Source organism: Pan troglodytes, chromosome 21, assembly GCF_028858775.2.
Source record: "Pan troglodytes isolate AG18354 chromosome 21, NHGRI_mPanTro3-v2.0_pri, whole genome shotgun sequence".
In the NCBI taxonomy this organism is placed as follows: domain Eukaryota; kingdom Metazoa; phylum Chordata; class Mammalia; order Primates; family Hominidae; genus Pan; species Pan troglodytes.
In genome coordinates, this window is record NC_072419.2 from 57,723,905 (window position 1) to 57,751,592 (window position 27,688).

At 48.2% G+C, this 27,688-nt stretch overlaps 1 protein-coding gene across 6 annotated transcripts in view; it reads right to left on the reverse strand.

Annotated features, from left to right (window-relative positions):
• The window catches only part of NFATC2 (nuclear factor of activated T cells 2), a 178,586-nt gene that overhangs the window by 44,156 nt on the left and 106,742 nt on the right, over nucleotides 1-27,688 (reverse strand). For all 6 annotated transcript variants that reach the window (XM_063802591.1, XM_003317015.7, XM_063802592.1 and 3 more), the window contains exons 6-9: nucleotides 25,052-25,192; nucleotides 6,179-6,234; nucleotides 5,661-5,787; nucleotides 2,601-3,290 (exon numbers count right to left, since the gene is read on the reverse strand). In XM_063802591.1, coding sequence (XP_063658661.1) covers nucleotides 2,601-3,290; nucleotides 5,661-5,787; nucleotides 6,179-6,234; nucleotides 25,052-25,192 — 1,014 coding nt within the window. The remainder of the gene's footprint in view (nucleotides 1-2,600; nucleotides 3,291-5,660; nucleotides 5,788-6,178; nucleotides 6,235-25,051; nucleotides 25,193-27,688) is intronic.

The following is a 27,688-nucleotide window of genomic DNA, read 5'->3' on the forward strand; positions in this document are numbered from 1 at the left end:
GGACAGGGCAGTGCTGCGCTTCAGAGCTCTTGAGCTTCCTTTATGTTATTTCTGCCAAGTGTTAGGAAAAGAGCTTCTAGGCCAGCTGTGTAGCATGACTCCCGGGCCTCCATTCTTGCAGAACACAGTACAATCCAGTGTGGACATCACCACCTGGAGTGTGCAATGCGCTCTCCTTTGTGCTACACCCCCGCGTTTTAGAGACTTATAATGTCCGCTAGCATGATAAAGACTCTCAGAAGTCCCGCAACAAATAATTAAACAAAAACAAAAACAAAAAACTTGGTTTAACCTAGTTTTTTCATCTTTTAAAGCCATGGAACCCTCCTTCAGAAAATAGCTCCTAACATCCCATGGGCTGGGGTCATACAGCATGTATCTAAATTTCACCTTGCTCGGTTCTCTGAGACATCCTTAGAGCTGGCTCAGGTTTGGACCTAGCGGGACTCCCCCTCACCACGACTTTGAACCTGCCTGTGTTCAGAAAGGGCCTCAGGAGGCCCAAAAGGGTCTCGGTGCTCAGCTGCTTTCTCTGTAACATAAGCTTCTTTGGAAACGGCAAGGACATCTATGGATCTGGGGCTGCCATAGCCAGTCATGACCACCTCGGGCCACTTGGACACGGGTGCCCCAATATCCAAGGCACTTACCATTTGCCTTTAACAAGGGATGGACAGGGTAGGAGAGGCCAGTGTGTTTCTCGCTCTGGAGACCAGACCAGCCCTAGGTGCAGAGTCAGCTGGGGAAAATTATCCAGCCCTGCACAGACACTCATTTATTTATAAAGCACCTCTTCTCCAATACAATCGATCCCCCAGGGCCTCACGTGGAGAGGGATCTGGTTACGACCATGCTTCATTGATCCACCACGTTCTGCCTTAGTTAATTCTCTACATGATTGCCCCCTTGAAAATAAGCACCAAAACCTTATCTTCACCACTGTGAATGTAAATTGTTCAAGGATGGATTGTATGCAGATGTCCGTTTCAAAACAGAGCACCATGACTTTAACTCAACCTGTGCTTGATTATTCAGGATCAAACGGATCAATTATTAACAGAGCAATACCTAGAGGTCAGCCTTGTAAGGCACGTGGGGGCAGGATGACCCCACAAGAAGTGGCCCCAGAGGTCTTTGCTTGGTGAATTCAGGGGACGTTTTTGATCGACTGTCTCCCTAGGGATTGGGTATGGAGAATACCAGAAGTCACAGAGCCCCCAGATAACCTGGCTTGTCAAGACGTTTTGTAGAGTAAAGGTCAACAGCCTCTGACTATGCAGCAGAGGATATTTCTGGCACTGCGGTATATGAAATTCAGTACCCAGTCTTGATGGTAACTATTGTGGCTGTTTCAAAGCTTTCGCTTTACTTCCTACCCCTTGGCTGGGCTCCTGAGAGTTAATTTTCTGAAATAATTGAGGTTTCAGGGTATATCAGATGCTACTGCCTATAAAATACAGGACTGGAACTGGGAATGACAGCCAGCAATTTAGGTTTTTCCTTCTTCTATTAAGAAAAAACTCCAGTCGCTTAACTGTACATTTTTAAATAACGTAAACAGTGTCATGGGCTTTGCAACTCGATGGATAAACGCTTGAGGGGATGGATACCCCATTCTCTATATGTGCTTATTTCACTTTGCATGCCTGTCTCCAAACATCTCATGTACCCCACAAATATATATACCTGCTCTATATCCACAAAAAATTTTTAAAAGAAAAATGAAGGTAAAGAAAGTCCAACAGCCTATTTTTCTGTCTGGAGCCCCCAAGGCAAGGCTGCTCTGCTCATCCCACCCTCTCCGACCTCCCAATGCACCTTGCGGCTCCCAGGTGAGTCTTAGCAATGCAGTTTGTCCTTCCTCCCTGAGATCCTGGACCAACATCTCATCACAGCTTCTCCACAAGACTACCCTCTGGGCAGACCCCTTGCCCACAAACGGGCACCTACAGACTCACACAAAGCCTCCTCTGCATCTTTTCCTTGGCCCAAACCACCCATCAGCTGGGCTCACCACAGCGGAAGCCCACTGCTTCCTTCCCATCAATGCGCATCTCTGTTCCACGAGCACAGGGTAGAGAAGTGCCCGCAGCCTGCCTGCAAGCTGTTCTGATAAAGCCACTTTTCAATGAGCTTTCTTCTTCCTTTTCCTCCCTCTCCCTCCCTCAAATATACAAAAGAGGGCTATAAAATGGGATTTTTTTTCTGTACAGGAATGAAAGGAGGTTAGCTTTCCTTCCTATTTTCTTGGCCTCAGTCTAAATCTGGCAATTGGAAAGAGTGTGGAAGCAGTTAAATGGACCCAGTTCATGACCCAGGGGATGCCAGGTTGCCCTCATTTGCTTTTTCTATGGGGGCGATTCTGGAGGGGGGCATCTGAAATTGTTACTGCTTCCCCTCTGCAACTACTGCTGGGAGGTAATTCTTGCACAGAGCTAGGGGTGGCTTTCAGGGTCATATTATTCAACCTCCTTAAATTAAAATGGGGACACTGAGGCCCAAAGAGATTACGGAATCCGTAGGCCATGCAGTGAACTTCCTGGTCAGAGATGCTTCAGGGCACCATCCTTACAGGCAGTGACAAAACTCAAGCGTCTTACCATCATCCAAGTAGGTCTGGTCCAAGTTCTGCTCCTGTTTAATGGTCACCCCCGCAGGTAATACTTCCTTTTGGTCACTGACCGGGGGTCCGTTTTTGGCGGCTCTTTGGCTCGTGGCATTCTGCTGCTGAATGACTGTGGGGTAGGAACCCGGGCTCAGCCTCTGACCTTGACTGACCGGGGGCGGGCCAGGCCTGGTGGTGCCTGGTGCGAAATTCTCGCAGTACATGATGTGCTGGAACTCCTGGTGGCTTCCGCAGCGCAGCTGCTGGTTGGTGGGTGAGTAGTGGATCACAGGCGAGGCCTGCTGGTTGGTCGGAGAGGGGTGGAGCAGGGCTGAGCTCTGGCCCTGGGAGCCGGCGTGCACCAGCACAGAGCGGTGAGCGTCCGCAAGGGACAGCGGGGCGGCCATGAGGGCCGGCTGCTGATAGCCCAGCAGGCTGGGGCTCAGGCTCTTGCTCCGCTGGTAGAGTACGGCCGCTGGGTTCTGTTGCTGGTAGCGGGCGTCAGGGGATGAGAGCCCCGTGCGGAACTGCTGGCAGGGAGCCATGGTGGCCACGAGGCAGGAGGGGGACTCGGCCACCATCGGGTGCTGGGGGTAGTAAGACTGGCTCCCCAGGCCTCCATGGGTGGGGCTGCAGATCAGAGTGGGGTCATATTCATCCGTGGGCTCCGTCTTGATGGCTGGGACTGGGAGGAGAAAAGAGCACATAGGGGCACCCATGGCAGTGAGCCACGGATGTGCACGGAGGATTCGTGGACGGTGCTTGGGAACATGGCCTTGGGAGTCCATACGGGTGGGACAAACAGCTGGTCCCTGTCACTTATCAGCCTTGGGCAAAAGGCTCCCCATGCAATTGTCTTAGGTAGGAAATTTTACCCTGGCCATGAACATCTTGAATTATAGATTTTTCCAATATTGGAAAGGTGGCTGGTAGGTCTGACTCAGCCCTGGGATGTTTACAGCCTATCTCTCCAGGTGACAGCTCAGAGGAGAATGCTTGATTTCAGATGATGCCTCCCCCTCTTTCTATCCCAGCAGCTCCTGTCTCCGCTTGCTTTCCCTTCTACTGCTTATCCCCGTCAGAAATGTCATAGATGCTTTACATGCTGATTTATTACCTAAATACGCCCTGCCTCCAAATGTCAGCTCCTCAAAGAGAGGACTTTTGTCTGGTTTTTGATCCTCATGACCCAAAACAGCACCTGGTGCTTAATGGGCACTCAGATATTTTCTAGACAAAGGAATCAGCAAAGTGACTGTTTCCTTCCTCCATTCTGTAGTGCTTTGGGGGAATAAGCACTACTGTCTCAAGCCTCAGTTTCCCCATCTGTTACCTGGCAGGAACAATCATACCTACCCCCACAAGATCACTGGGAGGATTAAATGTGTGTGCAAAGCACTGAGCACAGTGGCTGGCGTACAGTAAGTGCTCAATGCTTGCTGTCGCTGCTATTCTCTTACTATGATCATCCGTCATGACTACCACTTGTGTTGTCGCTGTGGCCATTCCTTTCTCCCTGCCCAGCACCAGTCACTGAAATCACTCCTTCCCCAACATCCATACTAAAGCATTACCAATCCCAGGAGTTGAGGAATCAGTTTTCTTTTTACTGGAGTGAGTCAATGACAGGACTGTGACCAAGTGTGTGTGCATGTGTGTGTGCGCATGCACGTGTGTTCATGCATGCGTGTGTGTGTGTGTGTGTGTGTGTGTGTGTGTGTGTGGTGGGGGACCTCCAAGTATTGGGGTTTGGAGGAGATAAGGAGACTAGGCAAGGCTGTCTCTAACCACAGAAATTGTCCCTCGAGGTGCCATTCAAAGGCCATCACCTCACTCCCTGGCCCAACTGGGAGACTGAGAGCTCACTCCAGCCACGCTCAACCAGACAAGAGCCAAGGCCGGGCCACAAATGAGAAGCAAGAGCACCATGAAACATATCTGAGAGCATGTCTGCTCAAAGGGATTCCTGAGCTGCAGTCTAGAGCCCCCCCAGCAATCTCCCACAGTTTTGGGTCCTGGTGACCTGAACCCTGCCCTGATAGAGTGTCATGTCTGTCCCAAGACAGCAGTGTCCTCACAAGGGTCAACACAAAACTGTGGGCACAAGTCAAGCTCACCAAGGCAAGGCTGCCAGGGCACCCCTCAGTTTAATGCTTCTAGAAGCCCAGAGGCTCCCTGAGAAACTGTCATAGGATGCAAATTATACCCTGGGTGATTGTCTCGAATTATAGGTTTCCAATCTTGGAAGGTAGCTAGCAGGTGTTTCTCAGCCTGGGAAGCCTATAGCCTATTTCCCAAGGGAGAGCTCAGAGAAGCATTTTTAAAATTTAAAATTATGCTTCCCCTGGCTGTTCCTGTCCACCTTTTCTACAGCCCCAATCGTAATCCAACATATCAATAATATCAACATTATCTATGACCTAATCCCCTCTGTTAGAATGGCAGTTCCACATGGACAGGGATTCTTACCCTGTAGTGTTCACAGCTGTGCCCACAAGCCAAGAACAGTGCCTGACACTCAGATATTTTCTGGACAAATGAATGCATGAAAAAATGGTACTCATCACCTTTCTTGGGGCTGTACTTTGTGGGAATGAGACCTCCTGACCCGGTTATCCACCAGTCACTCCATTAGGCCATGGGGTGATGACTCACATGGGGGGGTCACATAAAGATTCTGCACGTTTTAGGGCACAGCCCCTCTATCATGATCAAATCCAAGCCAGGGACAGGAGTCATCCACTTACCACCCTTCTGCTGAACATGCGTACACACACCCTTCTTCTATTCCCCCTTCCCCTAAAGGAAGGTACTAAGGCAATAAGAGCTAATATCACTGACATCAGCTTACTTTGCACTGTGCTAAGGATTTATGTGCATTTAATTTCCAGAACCCTTATAAGGAAGATGCTGTCTCACAGATGATGCAACTGAGGCTCAGAGAGGTTGAGTCATCTGTCCAAAGTTACCTGGCTAGGAGCAGACTTCAGGAGTCCTGAGCCCTGTGCCTGTACTGCCTCTCAATACCAAAGGGGTCGTCAGAGACACTCCTTACCTGGGTGGTAGGTAAAGTGCTGAGGCTGACTTCGTTTTCTCTTCCCATTGATGACGTAGAAGTTCACTTTTACAGGTGTGCGGATATGCTTGTTCCGATATTCAGGGATCTCAACAAAAAGCATGTTCTATAAGGAAGGAGTTGTCATGAACTTAACTGCAATCATGTCTCAGTTCTTACCCAGACCCTAAGCGCATCCAGGCAGCCCAGTGCCTAATGGGTGTTTTGATGTGCCTTTCATCGGTTTACAGGGGAAGTTCAATTTCAGGGGAATTTAACTTGTCAGCGGCAGCAGAAAATAATACTCCATCAAAATATAATAAGGTGTCACAGTTACAAATCAGAGAGTGTGGTGCCCAATAAATGTTGAATTCACTCATTAATATGCACATATTGAGTACCTGTTAGGTCCAAAGCTCTGGGGGACACTGATGAAGGAAGGAGGGAAAGAAGGAAAGAGCATGAAAGAGGGAAACGTGAGGGGGATTGAGAGACACTCGGGTGCGTCACGTGCTTACGGGCTGGCTCTTGTCCTTATCCACCGTGGCTTCCATCTCCCAAATTTGCTGTCCATCTAGAAAAATTCAAAAATGACAGACTTTGAAGGAACTATTAGAAACCAAAGATTTAAGACAAAAACTCACCAACTTCTGTTTATCTTAGCTTGTATATTATGTCATTTCAGTAAGGTGTGTATGTGTCAATATGTGCACGTGTGTGTACACATGTATTTATACATATAAATATTTCCTTTTTCCAAAAGGAAGACATGGTGTCAATAGAAAACAAGGCAACATTGTCCTAAGCAAATTAAGGCAGGAACAGAAAACTCAACACCACATGTTCTCATTTATAAGTGGGAGCTAAGCATGGGGTACACACGGACATGAAGATGGGAACAGCAGATACTGAGGACTAATGGAGGTGGGAGACAGGGACCAGGGATCTACCAATTGGGTACTATGCTCACTGCCTGAGTGACAGGCTCATTCATACCCGAACCTCAGTGTCATGTAATATACCCATGTAACAAACCACATGTACTTCCCAAATCTAAAAGTTGAAGTTATATTTTAAAAAATTAAAAAATAAAATAATGTTGACAGCCAGAAGAAAGAAAACAGGGCAACAACAGAAAATAAGAAAAAAAAATAGAAACTGTCCAGAATCCTACCATCATTTTTTCCCTGTATCTGAATGTCTATCTTTTTTTTTTTTTTTTTTTTTTTTTTAAAAAAAGGCATTATTAAGGGCTGGGCATGGTGGCTTATGCCTGTAATCCAAGCCCTTTGGGAGGCCAAGGCAGATGGATCACTTGAGGCTAGGAGTTCGAGACCAGCCTGGCCAGCATGGTGAAACCCCGTCTCTACTAAAAATAAAAATACAAAAATTAGCCAGGTGTGGTTGCAGGTGCCTGTAATCCCAGCTACTTGGGAGGCTGAGGCATGAGAATTGCCTGAACCCAGGAGGCGGACGTTACAGCAAACCAAGATTACACCACTGCACTCCAGACTGGGCGACAGAGTGAGACTTTGTCTCAAAACAAACAAACAAATAAATAAATAAATAAGTAAATAATTTTAAAAAGCATTGTTATATGTTACACTTTATTCTACGCCAAAGCTGTTAGAGAAGCGCCATGACAGGTCCCTGACTGTCCCAGACATGCCTCCTTGGTGGTCTGAGAACACAGGCTTAAAGATGCGGCCCCAAGTCATGAGGGAAGCCAGTGACTTCAGTGGTGTCCTGGCTCACAAGTCACTGAAGAGCAGAAAGACAGGGGCTCACCCTCCACCTTTCCTCAGCAGACAGCCTGGATCTCATGTCACTCATAACTACTGATGAAGAGGTTTTGCTCAGTAAACTCTCCTGTCCAGAAGCAGAACACTACTCCCCCAGTTTGGGGCCAAGAAGTTGGGCCAAAAAAAAAAAAAAACCCTGCATTTGCAAATAATTGATTTCTCTTGCTGACCACCTATACTGGTCATTGGTAGTTTTCAGCTGAAACAAATAATTTCAACAAGTATTTCCAGGGTGTTTTGTGGAACACTGGTTCTGAAGGATATTAAATAGTTTTATGAGAAGGGGGAAAAAATCTACATGCTAATAAGCATTTGGAAACTGCTGAGTCAAAGTCAAATGGCTTTCTTCACTGCAGGACTTCTCAGAAGCTTTAACATGCTGCTGTGCAGAGTAACTCTGCGAGGTGGGCTGGAGTACATAGCACTTCCCAAGGTTTGACCAATGAACCCCTCCCTACTTTTAAGCACAGCTATTCCCATCTTCTGTGATTGCTTAGGTTTGAACCCATATAGTCTTGGCTCTTAAGATTCACCCAGTGAAATCTGGACTTCAAGCGTTCTTAAACATACTCCCACCCACCTCCCCCATGAAAAATTAATATAAAGTATTGTGATTGCTCTCTAGATGATCTTAACAAGGAACAAGCAATGAACATGCTAGATCCCTTTGTAACAATTAAGTCTGTAAGTCCTGACCTTACAGCGCAATTCCTGAAATGACTCAGCAAGACATGGGCTATGTTAAAAGGGAAAAGAACAGGCAGTTTGTTTACTGACTCTCACTCTAGTGTCCCTTGGTCCCTGCTGAAGGGACCAAGTCATATTTATCACCATCTCCCCAACACGCACAAATGCCTAATCAACATCTCATGACTGGACAGACAGAAGTGTCAGCAGCTCCAAAGGCTGCTGGTGAGGCCAAGAAAAGGCCAAAGGCTAACATCACACATGCCCCCTTGATGAGGGCAGAATACTTCGGCCCCCTGTTTTCTCAGACAACTGAGCAGGCATGTCTGATGCTCAAAAGGAAGCAAGCGAAGATCACTGGATGGACATCGAGGAATTGGAAGTGAAGTCATCAAGACCTGAGTCCTTTGAGTGTGCAAAGTCCTGTACAGAACTAGTCAGGGACAATCCTCATTTCTTTGTCAAAGACAAGTCAAAGACCACCCAACAGAGACACATGTCCCCTTTTCAGGTAGAGGTCACCACCAGGAGCGTGACTGTACAGGCCAAGCTAGGGTCTTCATCAAAAAGTGGATCCTCATCCACACCTGCAAAGTGAGCTTGAAGCCTGAAGACTGAGTAAGAAATGAACAGCGGAAATGGCAACATGTTGATGTTTGGTTTGTCACCCTCCCCCATAGCCTCTCCTTGCCTGAATTGAATTCTTGAATTCTGCTACCAACAGCATCATTTCTTTTTCCACTTATATGAGCTTGCTTTGAAAAAAAAAAAAAAAAAAAAGGATCATTTTCAGAAGTTCATAATAGGGAAGAAAGGGAGAAAATAGTAGCTGGAAATGTGATCAGGAAGTATTAAGTAGGATCCATAAAGCTTCCATTCCCAGTTGTCTTCCAGGCTCACACCAATAAGTGGCAGATGAAACAGAAAATACAAAATGGCGGTCCAACAAAAAGGGTGTCACCAAGAGGAGAGTTCTCATGGACTGTCCTCTCCGGGTCAAGGGACCCAACACGAAGAAGGAGACCTTTTCCCACCTCTGGTGGGTGTGCATGGCAGACAAAACTCTACCCACTGACAGCCATAGAATTCCAGCACACAGGTTCTTGAGAGTACCCTTAGAAACTAGCCAGCCCTGCACTGGCAGACAAGGAAACTGAGGCCCAGAGAAGCAAGGCGGCTGTGCAAAGACCCACAGTAGTTATTAAATCACAGCCTTTAAGCAACAACTGACATAATCTAATAACGAAGGAGATGGCTTCAAAGACAGGTCAAGGTTGTTACACGAGAGAAACTTACCAGATCACTGTGAGGCTAGAAGGTTCCTGGGAGGCTGGAGAAAGATCTCATGTGGGTGGGACCCTTGTAGGGTCACTCACCACAAAGATTCATGCAGATGCAGATTTCAAGCCCTTCCCTGCTTTGCTGTGCCCTCAAGATACCGTGGAAGCTTCACTGTGGCCCTCAAGGCCCTGCACAACCTGGCTCCTACCCTCATTCCTGCCTCTCCAGGCACTGTTCTTACCCCTGAGTCTTATGAGCGCTCACTACATGCCTGGCATCACTCTAAGCACCTCGTATACATGGGCTTGCCTCATCTGTACAGCACCCATAGGAGGCAGGTCTCCTCACCCCATCCTACAGGGGAGGACACCAGGCACAGAGAGGCAAGAGCACAGGCCAAGGTCACACAGCCAGACCCTGTGGGGAAGCCGGATTGGAACCCAGGCAGCCTGGCCTCAGCATCAGCACTCCTTACGCAGTTTCAGATCCCTGTGCCTTGCAGCTCCTCCATCTAGTTCCTCTCCTCTGAGTTCCAGCCACAGCAACCAGCCCTTCCTCGGGACGCCCCAAAGTGAGGCGGTGGGCCGCCACATCCCACAGCCTCCCCAGAGCCCGGTAAGTGTGGGTCACAGGGAAAGACGCCCATGGGGGGCAGGGGGAAAGTCCTGCCCTCTCCAGTGTTCTCTGCCAGGCCTTCCACAACACGCTGACTGGAACCCTGAGCCTTCCTGGCCATGTCCTGCGGCCACAACCAACTTCTGTCACCCCAGTGCTCTGCCATTTTACTCCCATGTACCCCAAATTTCGGAGCAGACACACCCAGCTTCAAATCCCTGACTACCCCCAATGATTTGTGAGACCTTAGATATGGCACGATCTCTCTCCCTGCCTCTTATCCAACATATGGAGATAATCATAGTACCCACACCTTATGGGGTCGTTCTGAAGATTAAATATGGTAACAGACCCGAGCAGGGTATTATATAAATGTTCAGGGCCGGGTGCGGTGGCTCATGCCTGTGATCCCAGCACTTTGGGAGGCCAAGGCGGGCAGATCACCTGAGGTCAAGAGTTTGGGACTAGCCAGGCCAACATGGTAAAACCCCGTCTCTACTAAAAATACAAAAAATTAGTCAGCATGGTGGCATGCACCTGTAATCCCAGCTACTTGGGGAGCTGAGGCAGGAGGATCTCTTGAACCCAGAGATGGAGGTTGCAGTGAGCTGAGAGCATGCCATTGCACTCCAGCCTGGGCAACAAGAGCAAAACTCCATCTCAAAAAAAAAAAAAAAAAAAGTTCAACAGATACCTGTTACGATTATGGCTAGTGGCAACAGATTATTTCAACACTGTCTTCTTTATCATTTGTTGCATATATTCCACAATGTGTCAATACTGAGAAAAACACAAGCATTTTAAAATCAGAAAATAATAAACATTTTCCAAGTGCATTTTATGATTGCAATACTTCTGCCTACAGGTTTGGGCTGGAGGGAATTTATGAAGTGGCAAAGTCTGTTATGGGAGACTGCAGCATGGTGCCTGATTTTCCTTTGCTTTCCAAAGTGGGTCTTTTCACCATTAACCTTAAAAACACACACAGAGAAAAAGACCTCAGAGGAATAAGAAATCAAAACTTAAACTATGAGCCAAGGGTCCATCTTCTTTCTTTTGCACCCTTTTGGTACCAGAAGCTCCAAGGGCAGCCAAGGAATCTGGCCTGACCTGTACTTTCTCATGGAAGGTCTGCACTCGGTCCTGGACAAACAAGTCCCCAACAGGAAGTGAAAGCCCACATCCGTTGTCTTTCTTGATTTTATGCAGCACGTGCAAGACACACTCCAGGAGGCTGGTCTCTAAGGGAAGTGTGCGGTTTGCAAGGTACCTTGGGGTCATTTTCCCAGGCTCCTCCTCCCCACTCCACCCCGCATCCACGGGTGCACAAGTCCTGGGCTTTCGCCTGGAGAACCCAATAATCCCAACCTCTGAATTGCACTCCCATGGGGCAGTAGAATTCAAAACAAATGCTGATGGGGCCAGGTGTGGTGGTTCACACCTGTAATCCCAGCACTTTGGGAGGCCGAGGCTAGTGGATCACTTGAGGTCAGGAGTTCAAGACCAGCCTGGCCAACATGGCGAAACCCCATCTCTACTACAAATACAAAAATTAGCGAGGCATGGTGGCGGGCACTTGCAATCCCAGCTACTCGGGAGGCTGAGGCAGGAGAATCGCTTGAACCTGGGAGGTGGAGGTTGCAGTGAGCCGAGATCGCACCACTGCACTCCAGCCTGGGTGACAGAGCAAGACTTCATCTCAAAAATAAAAAATAAATGCTGATGGAGTTTTCTCAGCCTGATGTCACTCTGCCCAGGTTCAAGTTCTGTCCCCAAAGTTTACTCGCTGTGTGGCCTTCGAGTGGCAGCTCTCTGTGCCTCAGTTTCCTCATAAGCAAAAATGATAAAGTTTGGCCAGGTTCGGTGGCTCATGCCTGTAATCCCAGCACTTTGGGAGGCCGAGGTAGGTGGACCACCTGAGGTCAGGAGTTCGAGACCCACCTGACCAACATGGTGAAACCCTGTCTCTACTAAAAATACAAAAAATTAGCTGGGCGTCGTAGTGGGCGCCTGTAATCCCAGCTACTTGGGAGGCTGAGGCAGGAGAATCGCTTGAACCCAGGAGGCGGAGGTTGCAGTGAACCGAGATCACACCACTGCACTCCAGCCTGGACAACAAGAGCAAAACTCCATCTCAAAAAAAAAAAAAAAAAAAGATAAAGTTAATATTACTGAACTTAAGAAGATGTGGCGAGAATTAAAATAGACAGTGTATGTGAAATGCTTAGTAAAATTCCCAGCGCATAGTTAATGCTGCTGTCATTACTATGATTTTAGAATTTGGAGTCTTGCATTGTTCTGATTCCAGTAAAAAAGAATTGAAGGGCCATCCTGACCCAAGTGCTTTGGTGGGTATTGAAGTTTTTTGCTTCATTTCATTGCACTGAATTCCTCATTGCAAATAAATAAAATGGTCATAAAAAGTATTTATTGGTAGGGGACTGGTTGAATTAATTATGGGCCACCTGTAATTAGTATGGAAAATCAGTAGAAGAGCACTGGGCAGCCCTTAGGTAGATTTGTGTTTTCTAACCTGAAAACATGACCCTGTTATATTAAAAAGCAGATTTTGCTGGGCACGGTGGCTCACGCCTGTAATCCCAGCACTTTGGGAAGCTGAGGTGGGTGGATCACTTGAGGTCCGGAGTTTGAGACCAGCCTGGTCAACATGCTGAAATCCCGTCTCTACTAAAAATACAAAAATTAGCTGGGTGTGGTGGCACGTGCCTGTAATCCCAGCTACTCAGGAGGCTGAGGCATGAGAATCACTTGAATCCGGGAGGTAGAGGTTGCAGTAAGCTGAGATCGCACCACTGCAGTCCAGCCTGGGCGACAAAGTGAGCCTCTGCCTCAAAAAAATAAAGTAAAATAAAATAAAATAAAATAAAAAGCAGATTTTAAAAAAATGCTGCAGACCAGTATGTACCGCATGATGCCGCTTTGTAAGTCTATTCTTAAGTCTGCTTAAACTTAGAAAGCCTGTGCCCCAAGCTACTCATATAGTTGTACCTCCAGGGCTGGGCCTGAATGCGTGAGGTGAGACCTTCATGCCTTTCTTCACTGATTCAAGAAACATGTAACATCACAGTGACTTTAATTTGTTTATATTTTTATTATTTTTAAATAAAGTTTTTTTTTTTTCTTAAGAAAAAGGCACATTGCAACTGCCTGTTGACTTTCCTGTCTCTTGGGAGCCCTCCGGGGCCACAGCCTGAGAGGGAGGCTGGGCATGGACCATCAGCTCTGACTCAGCTCCGGCACAGCTGTACCCCAGGCCGAGAGATGGACCACGTATGCCTTCCAGCCCTCCGGGGCCCCCAGACAGGGAGGCAGGGCCGAACATTCCACCCAGGCTCAAGAGAGACATGGACTCAGGGTTGCTTATGTCTACTGAGGTGGGGACCCAGCCTCTCTACCCAGCTTTCCTCCCCTGATTCCATTAGACACACTGGCCTTCTCTCTCCCTCCAACAGCCACACCTGCCTATCTCCAGGCCTTGGAACTTGCTGTTGCCACCTCTCAAGATGCTTTTCTTCAGCTCTTCTGTGACCATCCCCTTCCCATCCTTCAGGTGCAGCTCAAGGAGACCCCCCCTTCATCCCACACCATCGCCTTATAACTTTCTACTCCTCCCTTCCAGCCTGAAATCATTTTAGCTACCTATTGGTTTGCTATCTCCACCCAGCCTCAGGCTGTGAGTTACCCCAGAGCAGGGCTATAGCTATCTCATTCTCTGCTTTATCCTTAGCTCTACAGCATCTGGCACATAATAGTTGCTCAATTAATACTGGCTGACTAAACAAACAAATTGACCTCAGGATCCTCCAGTGTGCACCCTACAGCCAGGGTCCAGGAAACGTCTGACCACTGACCTCTCCAGCCGCAGGACCCTGCAAGGAGGAATCACCAAGCCCTTATTACGGGATCCTTTGTGGGAATCAGCTGATGAGGAAGGAGCTGGGAATATGGGTGCAGACAAGGAATCAAACACAATCAGAGCAACACAGCCCAGACAGCATTCCCAGTGCCATTGACCAGAAGTTCCGTATAATCCACCTCCCAACCCACACCTTGGGTCTGGGACTCTGGGCAGACCTACCCCCATGGAACAGGACTGAGAAGACCAAGTATGCGTCTACCGCTCTGGGCTGAGATGAAATAAAGGACTTCGGTCTCTTGAGCAGATGTTCAGGCAAAATTACCCCATCCAAAATTAACAAGGACTGGCAGCCGGTGTGAAAACAGCCCTTCCAAGTCTTAGTCAGAGGGGAAGAGAAAGGAGCCAACCACTTTGGGCAAAAGGGTTAGGTCTAGAGAAGACTTAGCACGACTCTGCAAGTTAAAAAAAAAAAAACAAAAAAAATAGGGTGGGGGGATGGCTAAAGTAACATCATAGCCTTTGTTTTGTGTTTGTTTGTTTTTGAAACAGGGTCTCACTTCATTGCCCAGGCAGGAGTCCATGGCGCGATCTCAGCTCACTGCAACCTCCACCTCCCAGGTTCAAGAGATTCTCCTGCCTCAGCCTCCCAAGTAGCTGGGATTACAGGCACATGCCACCACGGCCGGCTAATTTTTGCATTTCAAGTAGAGATGGAGTTTCACCATGTTGGCCAGGCTGGTCTTGAACTCCTGACCTCAGGTGATCCGCCCGCCTTGGCCTCCCAAAGTGCTGGGATTACAGGCATGAGCCACCACGCCCACCTGACATTATAGCCTCTGCTTTATCTTCACTGCAGAGTCAACTCCAGAAGAAAACCCCTACTAGATGCAAGAAGAATGGGCATCGCTAACCAGCCCATTTGCTGATGTATGGCCCCTATACTTTCGTTGGTTTCCTGGTTTCTCTTTGCAGGCAATTATTTAACCCTGTGATGGAACAAAGCAGCCAGGAAGCAGTAGGGTTGGCCGTGGGTTGGGGCTGGAGTCTTAGCAGTCAGCCTGGAGGAGCTGCGGGCTCATGTCAGCACTCCGGGAGAAATGAGCAAGCTTTTGGGAGGAGGAAGGCAAATCCGTCCTCACCCGGGCTGTGAGCATGCCACTGGGCTCGAGGCGAATGGGGAGGAAATCAAAGTGTCAGCTCGTGTTAGGAAACCGCACGTGATGCTTCCCAGTCCTGGCCGTGCTTTTAAAAATTAGCCAAATAAAAATGGTTGAAGTCATTTCAGTCTGCTCTTTATGACTGCTAACTAGCAGAAAAACATGTCCTCCCTGGAAGCATGGGCTTAATGAGCCCAGCAGACAGGGGTGGGGTGGGGGAGATTCAGGAATGGCCCCGCCAGCTTAGGATTTCAGCCGCCCGACAGGGTAACACTGCTCAAATGGATTTACTGAGATCTAGAAAGGAAGTCCCTTGATTCCCGAGTCTCCTGCCCCACTACTTCCTTGGTGGGCTTGCCCCAACCATCCCCCACCGGGACAACTGGTCCAGCTGCTCACTCACCTCCCAGCTTCTCCGAGTGCTGCCCCCCACCAAGTCCACTGTTCATACAGGTGGCCAGAGCACTCTTAAACATCAACCAGACCATGCCACTCCCCTGCTCAAAAACCTCCAACAACTACCTGTTGCTTTGGGAATTCAATCCAAACTCCTTGCCATGTCTGCAGGGCCCAGCTGGGCCTGCCCCCCGCAGCACCTCTCCAGGCTGGGCTCTCACTCTCACGACGCACCAGCCGCCCGGGCCTGCTTCCCATTCCTCAAATGCCCTAAGCTCATCTCCACGCTGGGGCCTTGGCACTGGGCAGCTCCTTTTGCCTGGGACACTCTCCCAGCAGTCCTTGTGGCTCTCTCTTTCCCACCTTCAGGGGTCTGCTCAAAGCCATCTCCTCCAGCAAGACCTCCCTGACTCCTCCATCCAGAGTTACCAGATTTAACCAATAAAAATACAGGATGTTCAGTTAAACTTGGACTGCAGAAAACAACGAATACCTTTTTACTGCAAGTATGTCCCAAACTCCTTGCCATTGTATAGAACATACTTTTACTAAAGAAATTCACTGTTTGGGATTCAAATTTAACTGCACATCCTATATTTTCCCCCCTAACTCCACGCCCTTTTCTCTCTTGGGCCTGTGACCTGGCTTCCCTGGCTTCATAGCATTTTCCCCATCTGAAAGTGTCCTGCTTATAAACAAGTTTCAGACCGTCCACTCCCAAGGGCAGGGACCTCACCTGCCATGTGTCCCCTGTGCCTGGCATGGCACTGCACATAGTAGGTGCTCAATAAACACCCGGGAAATGAACATGGAAGCACCGGGGGCTGAGTGAGTGGAGCAAGCCTGAAAGGGCACGCTTGGATGCTCAGTCAAGGTCAATCTTACACAGAGGCCGGATTTCAGCTCCTCCCCTGTCCCACCCTAGATGTGACTCTTCTCGGCCCTAAGCGGTCATCTGTGGATGATCCCCACACATTTCAGACAGCCAGCTACTCTGGGAACCAGGAAGTTGGGGTTTCAGGCCCAGCCCTCCACTGATGAACTCTGTCACCTCAAAGAAGTCTAGTGACCACACTGTGTGACTCGACTTCCCCATCCGTAAAATGGGAAGGGGAGGAAGCAGACCATGAGTTACCCTCCCTCCAGCTGCCAGGCTATGACTCCAGGAGTCTGATGGGTCTAGGGTAAGGACAGGAGAGGAATTCACCTCGCCAAGAAGGACTCTTCTCCCAGACAAGAAACCAACATGGCTCTGCCCTCTGAACCCTGTGTGAAGTCAACCAGGCTCCCAGAGTGCAGGTAGAAGGGCAGCTGATGTTTTCTGAGCACCTACTATGTGCCTGATACTTCCAGTTCCTTGATCTCCTTCTATTGCTAATACACCACCAACCCCATCTCAGAGATGGGAAAACTGAGTCCCAAGGTACATAGTGTGAGGCCAATCCAGGCTTCAGGCCAAGTCTGCTGGGTGATTCAAAATCCAGCCTTTGAAGTGGGAATTACACAAAGGCCTTTGGTACCAGGAACAATTTCTGATGGTGGAAGTGCTTAGACACAACGAGTGTTCTAACTAAAAACTCATTTCTCTGTGGCCTCCTTCAAATGGATGCAAACGGAATGAACTGCAGGATTCTTGGACTTAAAAGCCTGTTCTTCAATGCAGGGGACCAAGTTTAGGCAAATATTTAGATCCCTGAAAACGAGACCATTTTCTCTATCTCCACGGCAGCTTCGGAGTTGCAATCTGGATCGCATCTTTGGAGAGCAGCTTCGTGTCCCAGCAAAGCTGTGGGTAAGTGATGGGCTCCAGCCCGGGGGGCCACTGACACCAGGGACATGAGTCACAGAGGGCAAAGGTCCGGAGAGCCTTAGTCATGCCCCAGCCCTGTCTGGAGTCTGACATTTCCCAGAGGGAAGCCCCATCTAGAGACTCCCATACCAGGTCTATTGTTTCAGAGAACATCACGCCGGGTACAACCAAACCCAGGGAGAGAAACAGGTGGGAAGAGCAGGTGTCTGCTCTAAGATGGTTCCGATTGTTCCAGGGCACAAATTCATGGAAAAATACTTAATTTAGCAAAAAAAAAAAAATTATTTTAAGCACATGCATTTATATTTATTAAACAAAGCTCAAAATACAACCTTTGGGGACCTCCAAGTAATAAAATGACTCATGTCAGGATATGATGACTCAGTGGGAAAGAGGGAATTCCACCACCCACGCGTCCTTTCTAAAAAATCAATTTGTCCTCTGGACAGGTGATGGGAGCCTCTGCCATCAGACCGTTCCAAGAAAATCGTCCAGCAAAACAAAACAAAAAATTCTCTTCAAACAATTTAAGTTTCAAAGCTGAGTAATCTGATGCAGGCCAGTTTCCAACCTACGCCCCCGCGGGACACACAGAGCCAGGGAGCTAGTTGGCCAAGCCTGGGGGCCTGAATTAAGAAGGATTTACCAGCCGAAAAATTCCAAAACTCTGTGTCATGTGAAGGAACCTTCCAAAACATTGGATCCCACCCAGGCGCAGCGAGTCGCTCAAAGCCATGGCAACCCCTTTCCCGCTGCCACATCACTTTTATTTTTGTGTCCTTAGATTTTTTCCTGTTTTGCAATGTTTTGCTGGGACCCCCGACTCCGCCTGAGGCCCTGTGGCCAAGGGCCAGGGTTCCCACTGAAGTCAGGAACAGCCTGGACTTCCCAGCGTGAACTTTGCCTGAAGGGTTACACATTTTTTAAATTTCAGAGAACATCCAAATGGCTTTTCAGCAATTACTGAGAATGATAAATAGGAAAGACCCTGATTGTTCTGTTTGGTTTCTCTGTCCTCTCTGACATGACTAGAAAAAATTACTCGAGTTGATGACAAATGCTGCCTTGGGATTCCACCTCTGTCACCAGTTGTGGGCTGACTTGGGGTGCATGACTTGACATCTGTGAGCCTCAGTTACCTCATCTGTAAAATGGGGATAATGCTGCCCGCTTCTCAGGGCTGGAGTGACAACTAAAAGAGATGCATTCATTCAACAACACAAATGAGCACCTGCTATGTGCCGGGGACCACTCTGGATGCTGAGGATACAGCAGCAAACGCTGAGACTCTGCTGTCAAGGAACTAAGAGTCCAGCATGAGAGACCAGGTGATAAATGAACAGACAGACAAGGTGATTTCAACAGCGCTAAGTGCCCCCAAGAAAACAGAGCCGGGCAGTGGCACAGAAGGTGACAAGGTGTCTGGGAAGCGGGACAACTTCAGAATGACGGTCAAGGAGGACCCCGTGGAGGAAGTGACCTTTGAGCTGAGACTGGGAGGAATAGGAGGCGGCAGGCTTGAAAAGAAATGGTGGAGGAGGCCAGACGCAGTGGCTCGCGCCTGTAATCCCAACACTTTGGGAGGCCGAGGCAGGCAGATTATGAGGTCAGGAGATTGAGACCATCCTGGCTAACATGGTGAAACCCCGTCTCTACTAAACAAACTACAAAAAATTAGCCAGGCGTCGTGGCAGGTGCCTATAGTCCCAGCTACTCAGGAGGCTGGGGCAGGAGAATGGCGTGAACCTGGGAGGCGGAGCTTGCAGTGAGCCGAGATCGCGCACTCGCGCCACGCCACTCCAGCCTGGGCGACAGAGCAAAACTCCGTCTCAAAAAAAAAGAAAAGAAAAGAAAAGAAAAGAAAAGAAAAGAAATGGTGGAGGAACATTCTAAGAGCAAACGGAGAAAGCCAAGGTCCTGAGACAGAAATGGGCTTGGGGTGTTTGAGGACAGAGTGAAGCCAGGTGTTGCTATGGCCAAGTGGCAGGGAGAGAGTCAAAAAAGCTGAGGTCAGAGAAATGGGCAGAGCCAGATCACACAGGCTCTTGAAAGTCACAAAAATAATCAAAAATAGTAATACAAATAATATAATAATCATTATTATTATTGCTGCTATAAATAAGATGCCATTTTCCAAAACACCAAGCTTTTCTAACTTAAGAAACACCACGCTGCCCCTCTCCTACTGTTTTTCCACTGCTCTCCAATTTGTCATCTTGCTGGAGTGGAAACTGCCAATTCCATTTTAGTCGACAGCTATAAAAAGAACATTGGAGCTGGTGGTGCCGATGACCAAACTCGGGGCTAAGATTAGCCCAGGAGGCTGTCACCTTTCCTTAATGTGAGAAACAGCTGGGATTCCCCTTCCTTGGAAAACTTCAACTGTTCCGCCCCGCCCCGCAGAGCCCTTGCTGGCCAAATGTCCATGGAGATGGGAACGGGGATGAGTTTTGGAAAAAAGAAGTTGAGCAACAGGGATTCCCCCTGCAGAAGGCGTCCCGGGCTGGGAGGTGAGCTCTTGGGGTCAAAAGAGCAGGACCAGCAAATGCAAGGCGAGCCCCCTCTCTGCAGAGCCCTCAGAGCCAGACATCCCCTGCAGAGAAGCCCTCCGTGTCCCTAACACCCCCGATTGTCTCTTGTCGTTAATCCAGGAACTACATTCACCTGGGATTCTTCGGTTAGGCATGGAAGGGTCAGAAATGTATCCTCTTGATGCCAGAAACACACTAGAGAATTCAAACTGCTGCTCAGAGCGGTGAAGTGGTTAATTCAAGGATCTCTATCACCACAAAATGGGTAAGCCTGTGGCTCAGAGCAGCTGAAGGGTCTTCATGCAAAATTAACCTGGTTCTAAGCTTTTTAAGCATAGAACAGCAGAGTCCAAGGTGTGGGGTCTAGAGCCAGGCTGCCTGAGGTCATCCCACCACTGCCCTTTATCAGCTGTGTGATCTTCACTAAGTTACTTAACTTCTCTGTGCTCAGTTTCTCACCAGTAAAATTGAGAAAACAGTAGTCTATCTTGTAGGGCTCTTATGAGGGATCAGATTAGTTAGCACATACAAAGTGCTTAGAATAAGGCCTGGCACGTAGTTCATTATTAATGAACTACTAATTACTAATTACTAAATTACTAATAACGTTCATTATTAGTACTTACTACTGTTTTTTAATGTCTCTTGGTTCCATGAGATAAAGTCTTACTTGTCTTTGTTTTTCTACAGCCAAAATATAATGATGATAATAAAAAAGCTAACATCTAATGAGCATGTTCAATGTTCTGAGCCCTATGCAAAGCACCCAACCTGTATAATCGCATTTAATCTTGCCTCCCAAGAGAAGTAAATCATCATCTGTATCTTACAAAAGAGGAAATGTCAGCCCAGATAGGTGAAGTAACTTACTCAGAACGACACAGCTACTAAATGCAGATCAGGGATTTGAACCCAGGCCATCTGACCTCAGAGCTGTGCTGGTGACCGCTGTGGGTTACAGCCCCCCAAATCTCTCCCAGCCTAGGCCAGCACCTGGGGCAGCATGTATCAACTGAATGATGACTATGTCCTGAGTAATGAATATCACAAGACCATAAAAATAATAACAAAAGCACACGCCTGTAATCCCAAATAGGAGGCTGAGGCAGGAAGGTCACTGGAGTTCACTATGTTGAACTCACTATGTTGCCCAAGAGTTCAAGGCCAGCCTGGGCAACATAGTTAGACCCCACTTCAAAAAATAACGATGAACATCCCATGAGCACTAAGTGCATGCTGCTTATTTACATATTTAACTCCAGGAAAGAAAGACTGTCACTATCTCATTTTACAGACAGGGAAGCTGAGGCCCAAAGAGGTTGAATGACAGGTCAATGCTGAATATCACCTGTGGACGAGTCCCCTGGATTCTCCAAGCTAAACTGTCTGCCTCCCATGGGTGCCAGCTTAGATGAGACCACACACGGAAAGTGGCAGGCACAGGGCTGCCTGCAGACAGTGGCCAATAATAGGAGCTGTGATTATTACTCTTGTTCTTAACAGCCAACTTTTCACAGCTGAAACAGGCTCTGTGTTTTCCTGCCTTCAAGAGGTAAATATGAAATTTCTTCTGAAACCAAGAGAATAGAAGCTAGAGAATAAATGCCATTCACTCATTCCACAAATGCTTAATTGATGCCCTTGGATAGCTTCAGAATAATTAAACTCCCAGAGTGCTTAAAAGCTGGCTGGCTCCTAACTCCGTAAGGAACTTGGTAGGATCCAGCCTCCAACTCTTTCCTGCACAGTTCCATCAGCAACAAAAAGGTTTCAGTGTAAATAGAAACCACTCAGCCAACAGAGCCCTGTGTGGCTGGATCAGCCCCTCAAGGCAAAGCAGGCAGAGGCCAGGCCTCCTCCCTGCACCCCACTTTGCAGGACAGCTCGGGGGAGCTGTGCAGGCATTCCGCCAAGCAGATGCTGGGCCTGAACTGCTGAGACGCACAGGGGAAGGCTTAAGGTGACCCTGATTCTGATTTTTCCTCATGCTCTTTTCCTTTCCTTGTCTTTCCTGAAAATTTCTAAGCTGTAGACCAGCAGTTGTTGACCAGTGGCAATATTGCCCCCCAGGGCAAATTTGGCAAGGTCTGGAGACATTTTTGGTTGTCACAACTTGGGCCGCACTACTGGTGTCACGTGGGTGGAGGTCAGGGATGCTGTTGAACATCCTGCAGTGCCCAGGACAGCGCCCCTGCCAAGTCATTATCTGGGCCAAACTGTCAATAATGCTGAGGCTAAAAATGTGGTATAGACCAGGGGTGTTCAATCCCGGACCACAGACCGGTACTAGGCGCACAGCAGTAAGTGGGTGGCGGGCGAGAGAGCAAAGCTTCCTCTGTATTGACAGCCACTCCCCATCACTTGCATTACCGCCTGAGCGCTGCCTCCTGTCAGATGAGCCTGCCATTACATTCTCACAGGAGCATGAACCCTACTGTAAACTGCGCTTGCGAGGGATCTAGGTTGTGCCCGCCTTAGGAGAGTCTAATGCCTGATCATCCGTTACTGTCTCCTGTCACCCCCAGATGGGACTAACTAGTTGCAGGAAAACAAGCTCAGGCCTCCCAGTGATTCTACATGATGGTGAGTTGTATAATTATTTTATTGTATATTACAATGTAATAATCATAAAAATAAGGTACACAATAAATGTAATGTGCTTGAATCATCCTGAAACCATCAGCCCATCTCCCCAACCCTTGAAAAGAACTGTCTTCCATGCAACTGGTCCCTGGTGCCAAAAAGGTTGGGGACTGCTGGTGCAGAGTCTTCTTGCCTGGAGCAGACTTTACCTTCATCATCTCCGATCCCTCAAGCAACGCTACTCCTCAGCTCACTCCTCAACTCACCGCCACCTGGGTGCGTGTGATTCAAATCACCAGAGGCCCCCCATTCACTGGACTCTCAGGCTGACCTCGGGCTCTGTGACCTTCATAGCACTGCCTCTGCTGACCCTTCCCAAGTCTCCTTCCCTTGGTCTCCAGGGCACCAGACTCCCCTGGTTCTCCTCCTCCTGCTGTGACAGCTCCTCCTCTGCCACATTTAAAGGATGTGGCTCTCAGTTCTCTAAGCCTCCCCTTCTCCCACTGGAGGCCATCCTGGGAGGTCAGAGCCAATTCCCAGGACTTCACCTCAGATCTCATTGCTGACAGCTCCCATGACAACATCTGCAGCCAGGATCTGGTTTCTTAGTCTAGACCACGCGGCCACGTACCCACCAATCTCTTGCCTTTCCGCAGAGGTGAGATCATGGTTCATCCAAGAAGGCCCATGGGTACATGAGACTCAACGCTTCCACTTCCAAAATGAAACCTGTCCTCCCTGCCCAACCTCATCCCCACACAGACCTCCTCTCCTGTGTGCTAAATCTCAGCTGGCCAAGTGCACCACGTGAACAAAACAATCTCGACACTCAACCTCTTCCCCTTCCCCATCCACAGCAGCTCCAGAAAAACAGCAGCAGCCCCTGCCCCTTACCGAGCACTTCCGGTGCTAAGCCCACTTGCTCTAATTCATTCAGACCTTACCTTTGTGGGTAGGCACTGTCACTGTCCCTGCTTTTCAGGGGATAGATGATGGAGAGTTTCCGCAGGTGACACTGCCGGTAAGCAGCAGAGCTGCCCGGGTGGCAAGCAGCCCTCCTGGTGGCTGGCCCTGCCACCTGCGTTCTTAATGCCTCTCTACACCACTACGTCCCATCAAACCTCAGTGACATCTGCCTTCTAAACCACTCCCGACCCATCCCTGCATCTCCCTTCCCCACTGCCACAGCCTTACTTAATACCTTTTTTGTTATTTTTCGCAAAGGCGTCATCAAACCCTTTTAAAATAAATTCTGCCTCTTGTTATGCTTCCAACTGTGAGAATGCAGTTGTCACACCCCGGTCACATGTCCAGCCCATCCCAGAAGGATGATTTGTGCGAGACTGGAAGAAGCACTCTTTGCCTAAGACAGTCTGCTTCCCCCTGCCAGAAGCTGTCTTACTAATGTGTAAACTGGTGATGTACCCAATTTGAATGGCAGCCCTCAGAGGAGGTGCCCTTGTACAGTGCACAACCCCTCCAACTGGACAACTCACCTGTTATATTCTCAGATTGTTCTAAGGACAATAAACAAATAGACAAACATCAACACCCCTTTGAAGTAACCTACTGAAATCATGTCTGTTAAGGAAAAAGAAAATTGGTTCTAGTATCCAAAATAAGTGTCCCAAGTTATTTGAGCTAATTCCCTTCTAACAACACATTTGTTTCATTAATTATTGCTTAATCTGATATTTTCCTACTTCAGATCAGCATCTTTTCTACCACATACCCACTGAAAATGACACCGATAGTACACCAAAGGAAGAATACACGTGGTGAATAAACAAAACATTATGCCTCTCAGAGCAAGGAAATGCAAAGTAGAAAGAAGTACCAATTCCACAATGATTCCTTTTTAATTAAAAAAAATGGCATTTCTGGGATGGGGGTGAAACTATGACTGACATGATGGCAACTTCAATTTGTAGATTTCTGGAAGGTAATTTAGCAATATGTATTTAAAGTCCTCAGAATGACTATCCAAAATTCCACTGCTGGGAATAAACCCTAAATAAACTAAAAAGATATACGTATAGATTCATGTACAAGATTAATTAATCCTAGAAGTATAAGCTGATTCACTGCAGAACTACTTATAATAAAAATACAAGTAGCCAATATTAATTGGCTTATGCTGTACTTGGCGCTATTACAATTACGTGACATGTATTAGCTCATTTAACCTCCATGACAACTTTATGGGGTAAGAAATTTTAAAGGTTAGGTAATATGCCTCGGATCACCAAGCAAGCAGATAACAAACCCAGAATTTGAACCCAAGATATCCAGGGCCAGAGTATGCATGCTTTATCACTGTGCTGTTTGGCCTCCCTTCTTGATAACAGCAAAAAGTTTTAAAAATTTCCTTCCTTATGTAAAAAAGTAATTTTAAAAAAAGGATTGAGGGTGGGAGATAATCTCATTTTCCATCAAAATGACCTAGAAGAGTTAAAATGTAGAATGGCACATTCATGCAATGGTGAATGGTATGGCCATCACAATCCCTGAAGACACGCTGAGTAAAAAGAGCAGGGTATAAAACTGCACGGTGGGATCTACCCCCAAAACCAAAGTTGTATATAATAAAGAGATGGTCAGTTTTGCATGATTCTGGGGGACAGAGAAAGAGCTCAAAAATCCACTGACCTGTGGTCTTCTCAGTAAACACAACTTTGGACTCGGATGTAAAGTTCTGCCCCGTGAGGATCATTTGCTGGCCGCCATAGACCAGGCAGCTGTCTGTGTCTTGTCTTTCAACCATGGGCAGCTCGTGAGCAGATCGCTGGGCTGCAGGCAAAAGAGAGAGAAGTCACTGTGATGAGGGGAGATGTCTGCTCAAAAGAGGAGGTCTGATTTCATGGTACTGAGATATGACATGCTCTGCCCACCTGTGTCACCTGTTGTTATCTAAAATGTGGAACCATCACCCCTGACAATCAATGACTGTACAAATGTTATGCCTTGTGAAAGTGCTCTAAGTCATTTGAGCTAATTTCCCTCTAACAACACATTTCGTTTTCATGAATCAAGGGACAGAGGCCTGTTCTCCTTACAGGAAGCCAGAGGCTGCCTGTTGTCCTTATAAGGAGAACAGGTACATGAGAATTGGTTTTCTGTATCCTTTTATAAAGGGATGGGCAAATAAACTTCTTTATAAGAGGTTTCCTTTGTTAAAGTATATCCTTTCTTTGTACATTTGATGTCAGCCAAAACATGAAGGCATCATGTATGCTAAGCTTAGGATATAGTACCTGAAGGGTTTAGACATATTGACTTTGGAATTCATTTATGATCTTTAACATAGTCTTTAAGACATCCATGATCTACCCATGGGGTCCTTTTCTAGAACTCTCCTTCATTCACTCTGTTCCAGCCACACTTCTAGAACATTCTGTCTCTCAGATATACTCAGCACACTCCTACCTTTGAGCATCTGCACTTCCTAGTGTCTGTCCTCCCCAGTTACCTGCATGTCTCCCTTCTCCACTTCTTGCAGGTCTCTACTCAGCTGTCACGTCCTCTGGGAGGCTTCTTTAACCCACCCCATCCCCTCCCGAGAGTTAAAACAGCAGTACCCAGCCCGGTCCCTCTCTCTCATTCTCTGTCACCTTTGCTTTCTCTGTCCTACTTTGCTTTTCTCCATAGAGCTTTTCACTTTCAGATACACTATATGTAGCTTGTATTGGTTTATCTTCTTTCATCTTTAACCTACTAGCATATAAGCCCAGGAAGGAGGGGCTTCGCTTTGTGTACTGCTGTAAGCCTAGACCAGGAATAGTGCCAAGAACCTAGGAGGAGAACGTACTAGTTGGTGGGTGGGTGGGTGGGTGGGTGGGTGGATGGGTGGGTGGGTGGGTGGATGGATGGATAGATGGGTGGATGGATGGATGGATGGATGAGTGGATGGGTGGGTGGGTGGATGGATGAATGGATGGGTGGGTGGGTAGATAGATGGGTGGATGGATGGATGAGTGGATGGGTCGGTGGGTGGATGGATGGGTGGGTGGGTGGATGGGTGGGTGGGTAGATGGATGGATGAGTGGATGGGTGGGTGGGTAGATGGATGAATGGATGGGTGGATGGGTGGATGGGTGGATGGATGGGTGGGTGGGTGGATGGATGGGTGGAAGGGTGGGTGTGTGGATGGGTGGGTGGGTGGACAGATGGGTGGGTGAGTGGGTGGATGGGTGGGTGGATGAATGGATATGAATATGTCTGTATCTCCCAGTATGTATTCTCAATACATCTGTTTACATCTATGTCCTCATCTATATTTTAATAAATGAAAAATGGAGGAACAGGACAGGCCTGTGCTGAGCACTAAACCAGAATGCTATAGTTGAATGCTCATAGCAACCCTCTGAGGAAGGAAGTATTAAAATGATTCGCATTTGACTGGGGAGAAAACCAAAGCTAAGAGGAGTAAAGTCACCGCTTGGCCAAGGATCCATGGTGAAGCTTAGATTTGAACCCTCAAAAGCAGGTTTCTCCAGCTCCAGAGCCCAATCTCTTAGGTTAACTAGCCAGCCACCTATTCCAGAAGCCAGGCTGCAGAAAAGAATGAAAACCTGCTCCAGCCACCTTCCCAGGGCAGGCAAGAAACAGATCCCAGCCACAGCCAGGGCCCCACCTCCTCAGGCCTCTCTCCTTCCAGCGTGGGCCAAGAGGCCAGGCCCGCCCCCTGGGGTGAGTCACTCTGAGCTCTTGGCATTCCTCCCCAAGCCCAGAGAACTGGGCAGAGGGCCAGCCCCTTCCATGGCAGGAGCCTGCGGACCTCCCCATCCGCGAGCCTGGGCAGCAACCGCGTGAGGCCCACGGCCCAATTCTAACCCTTCCCTCCTGCCTTGCCTGGGCCTCCGGGCCACTGGCATCCCCCTGCATCTGCTGGGGCCACTCAATGGAGCAACGATGCACCTGGCAACATTTCAGGAGTCGCCGTGCACCAGCCAGAGGCTTCCAGACACTCCACCTTGAGAGTGCCACCCAGCAGTGACTCAAACCAATCCCCTGATGGCTTTTCTCAACCCCAGCTCAGCCCAGGCACCCTCTGTTCCCAGAGACCCGCCTGCCAGCGCTGCCCCAGGGGCTGCCGGCTACAAGGATAGATTACAAAGACCTCTCCGCAGAAGCTGCTAATCTCTCCCACATGGGCTGGGTTATTAATCCTTTCTTTCAATATCAAAGTTTTGTGATGACTTCCTAATTGAGCTGCCACAAATGAGATTTATTAGCAGCAAGAACAGCAGCTGCAGGTTCAGGCTTTGAAGATCTGCCTTTGATGAA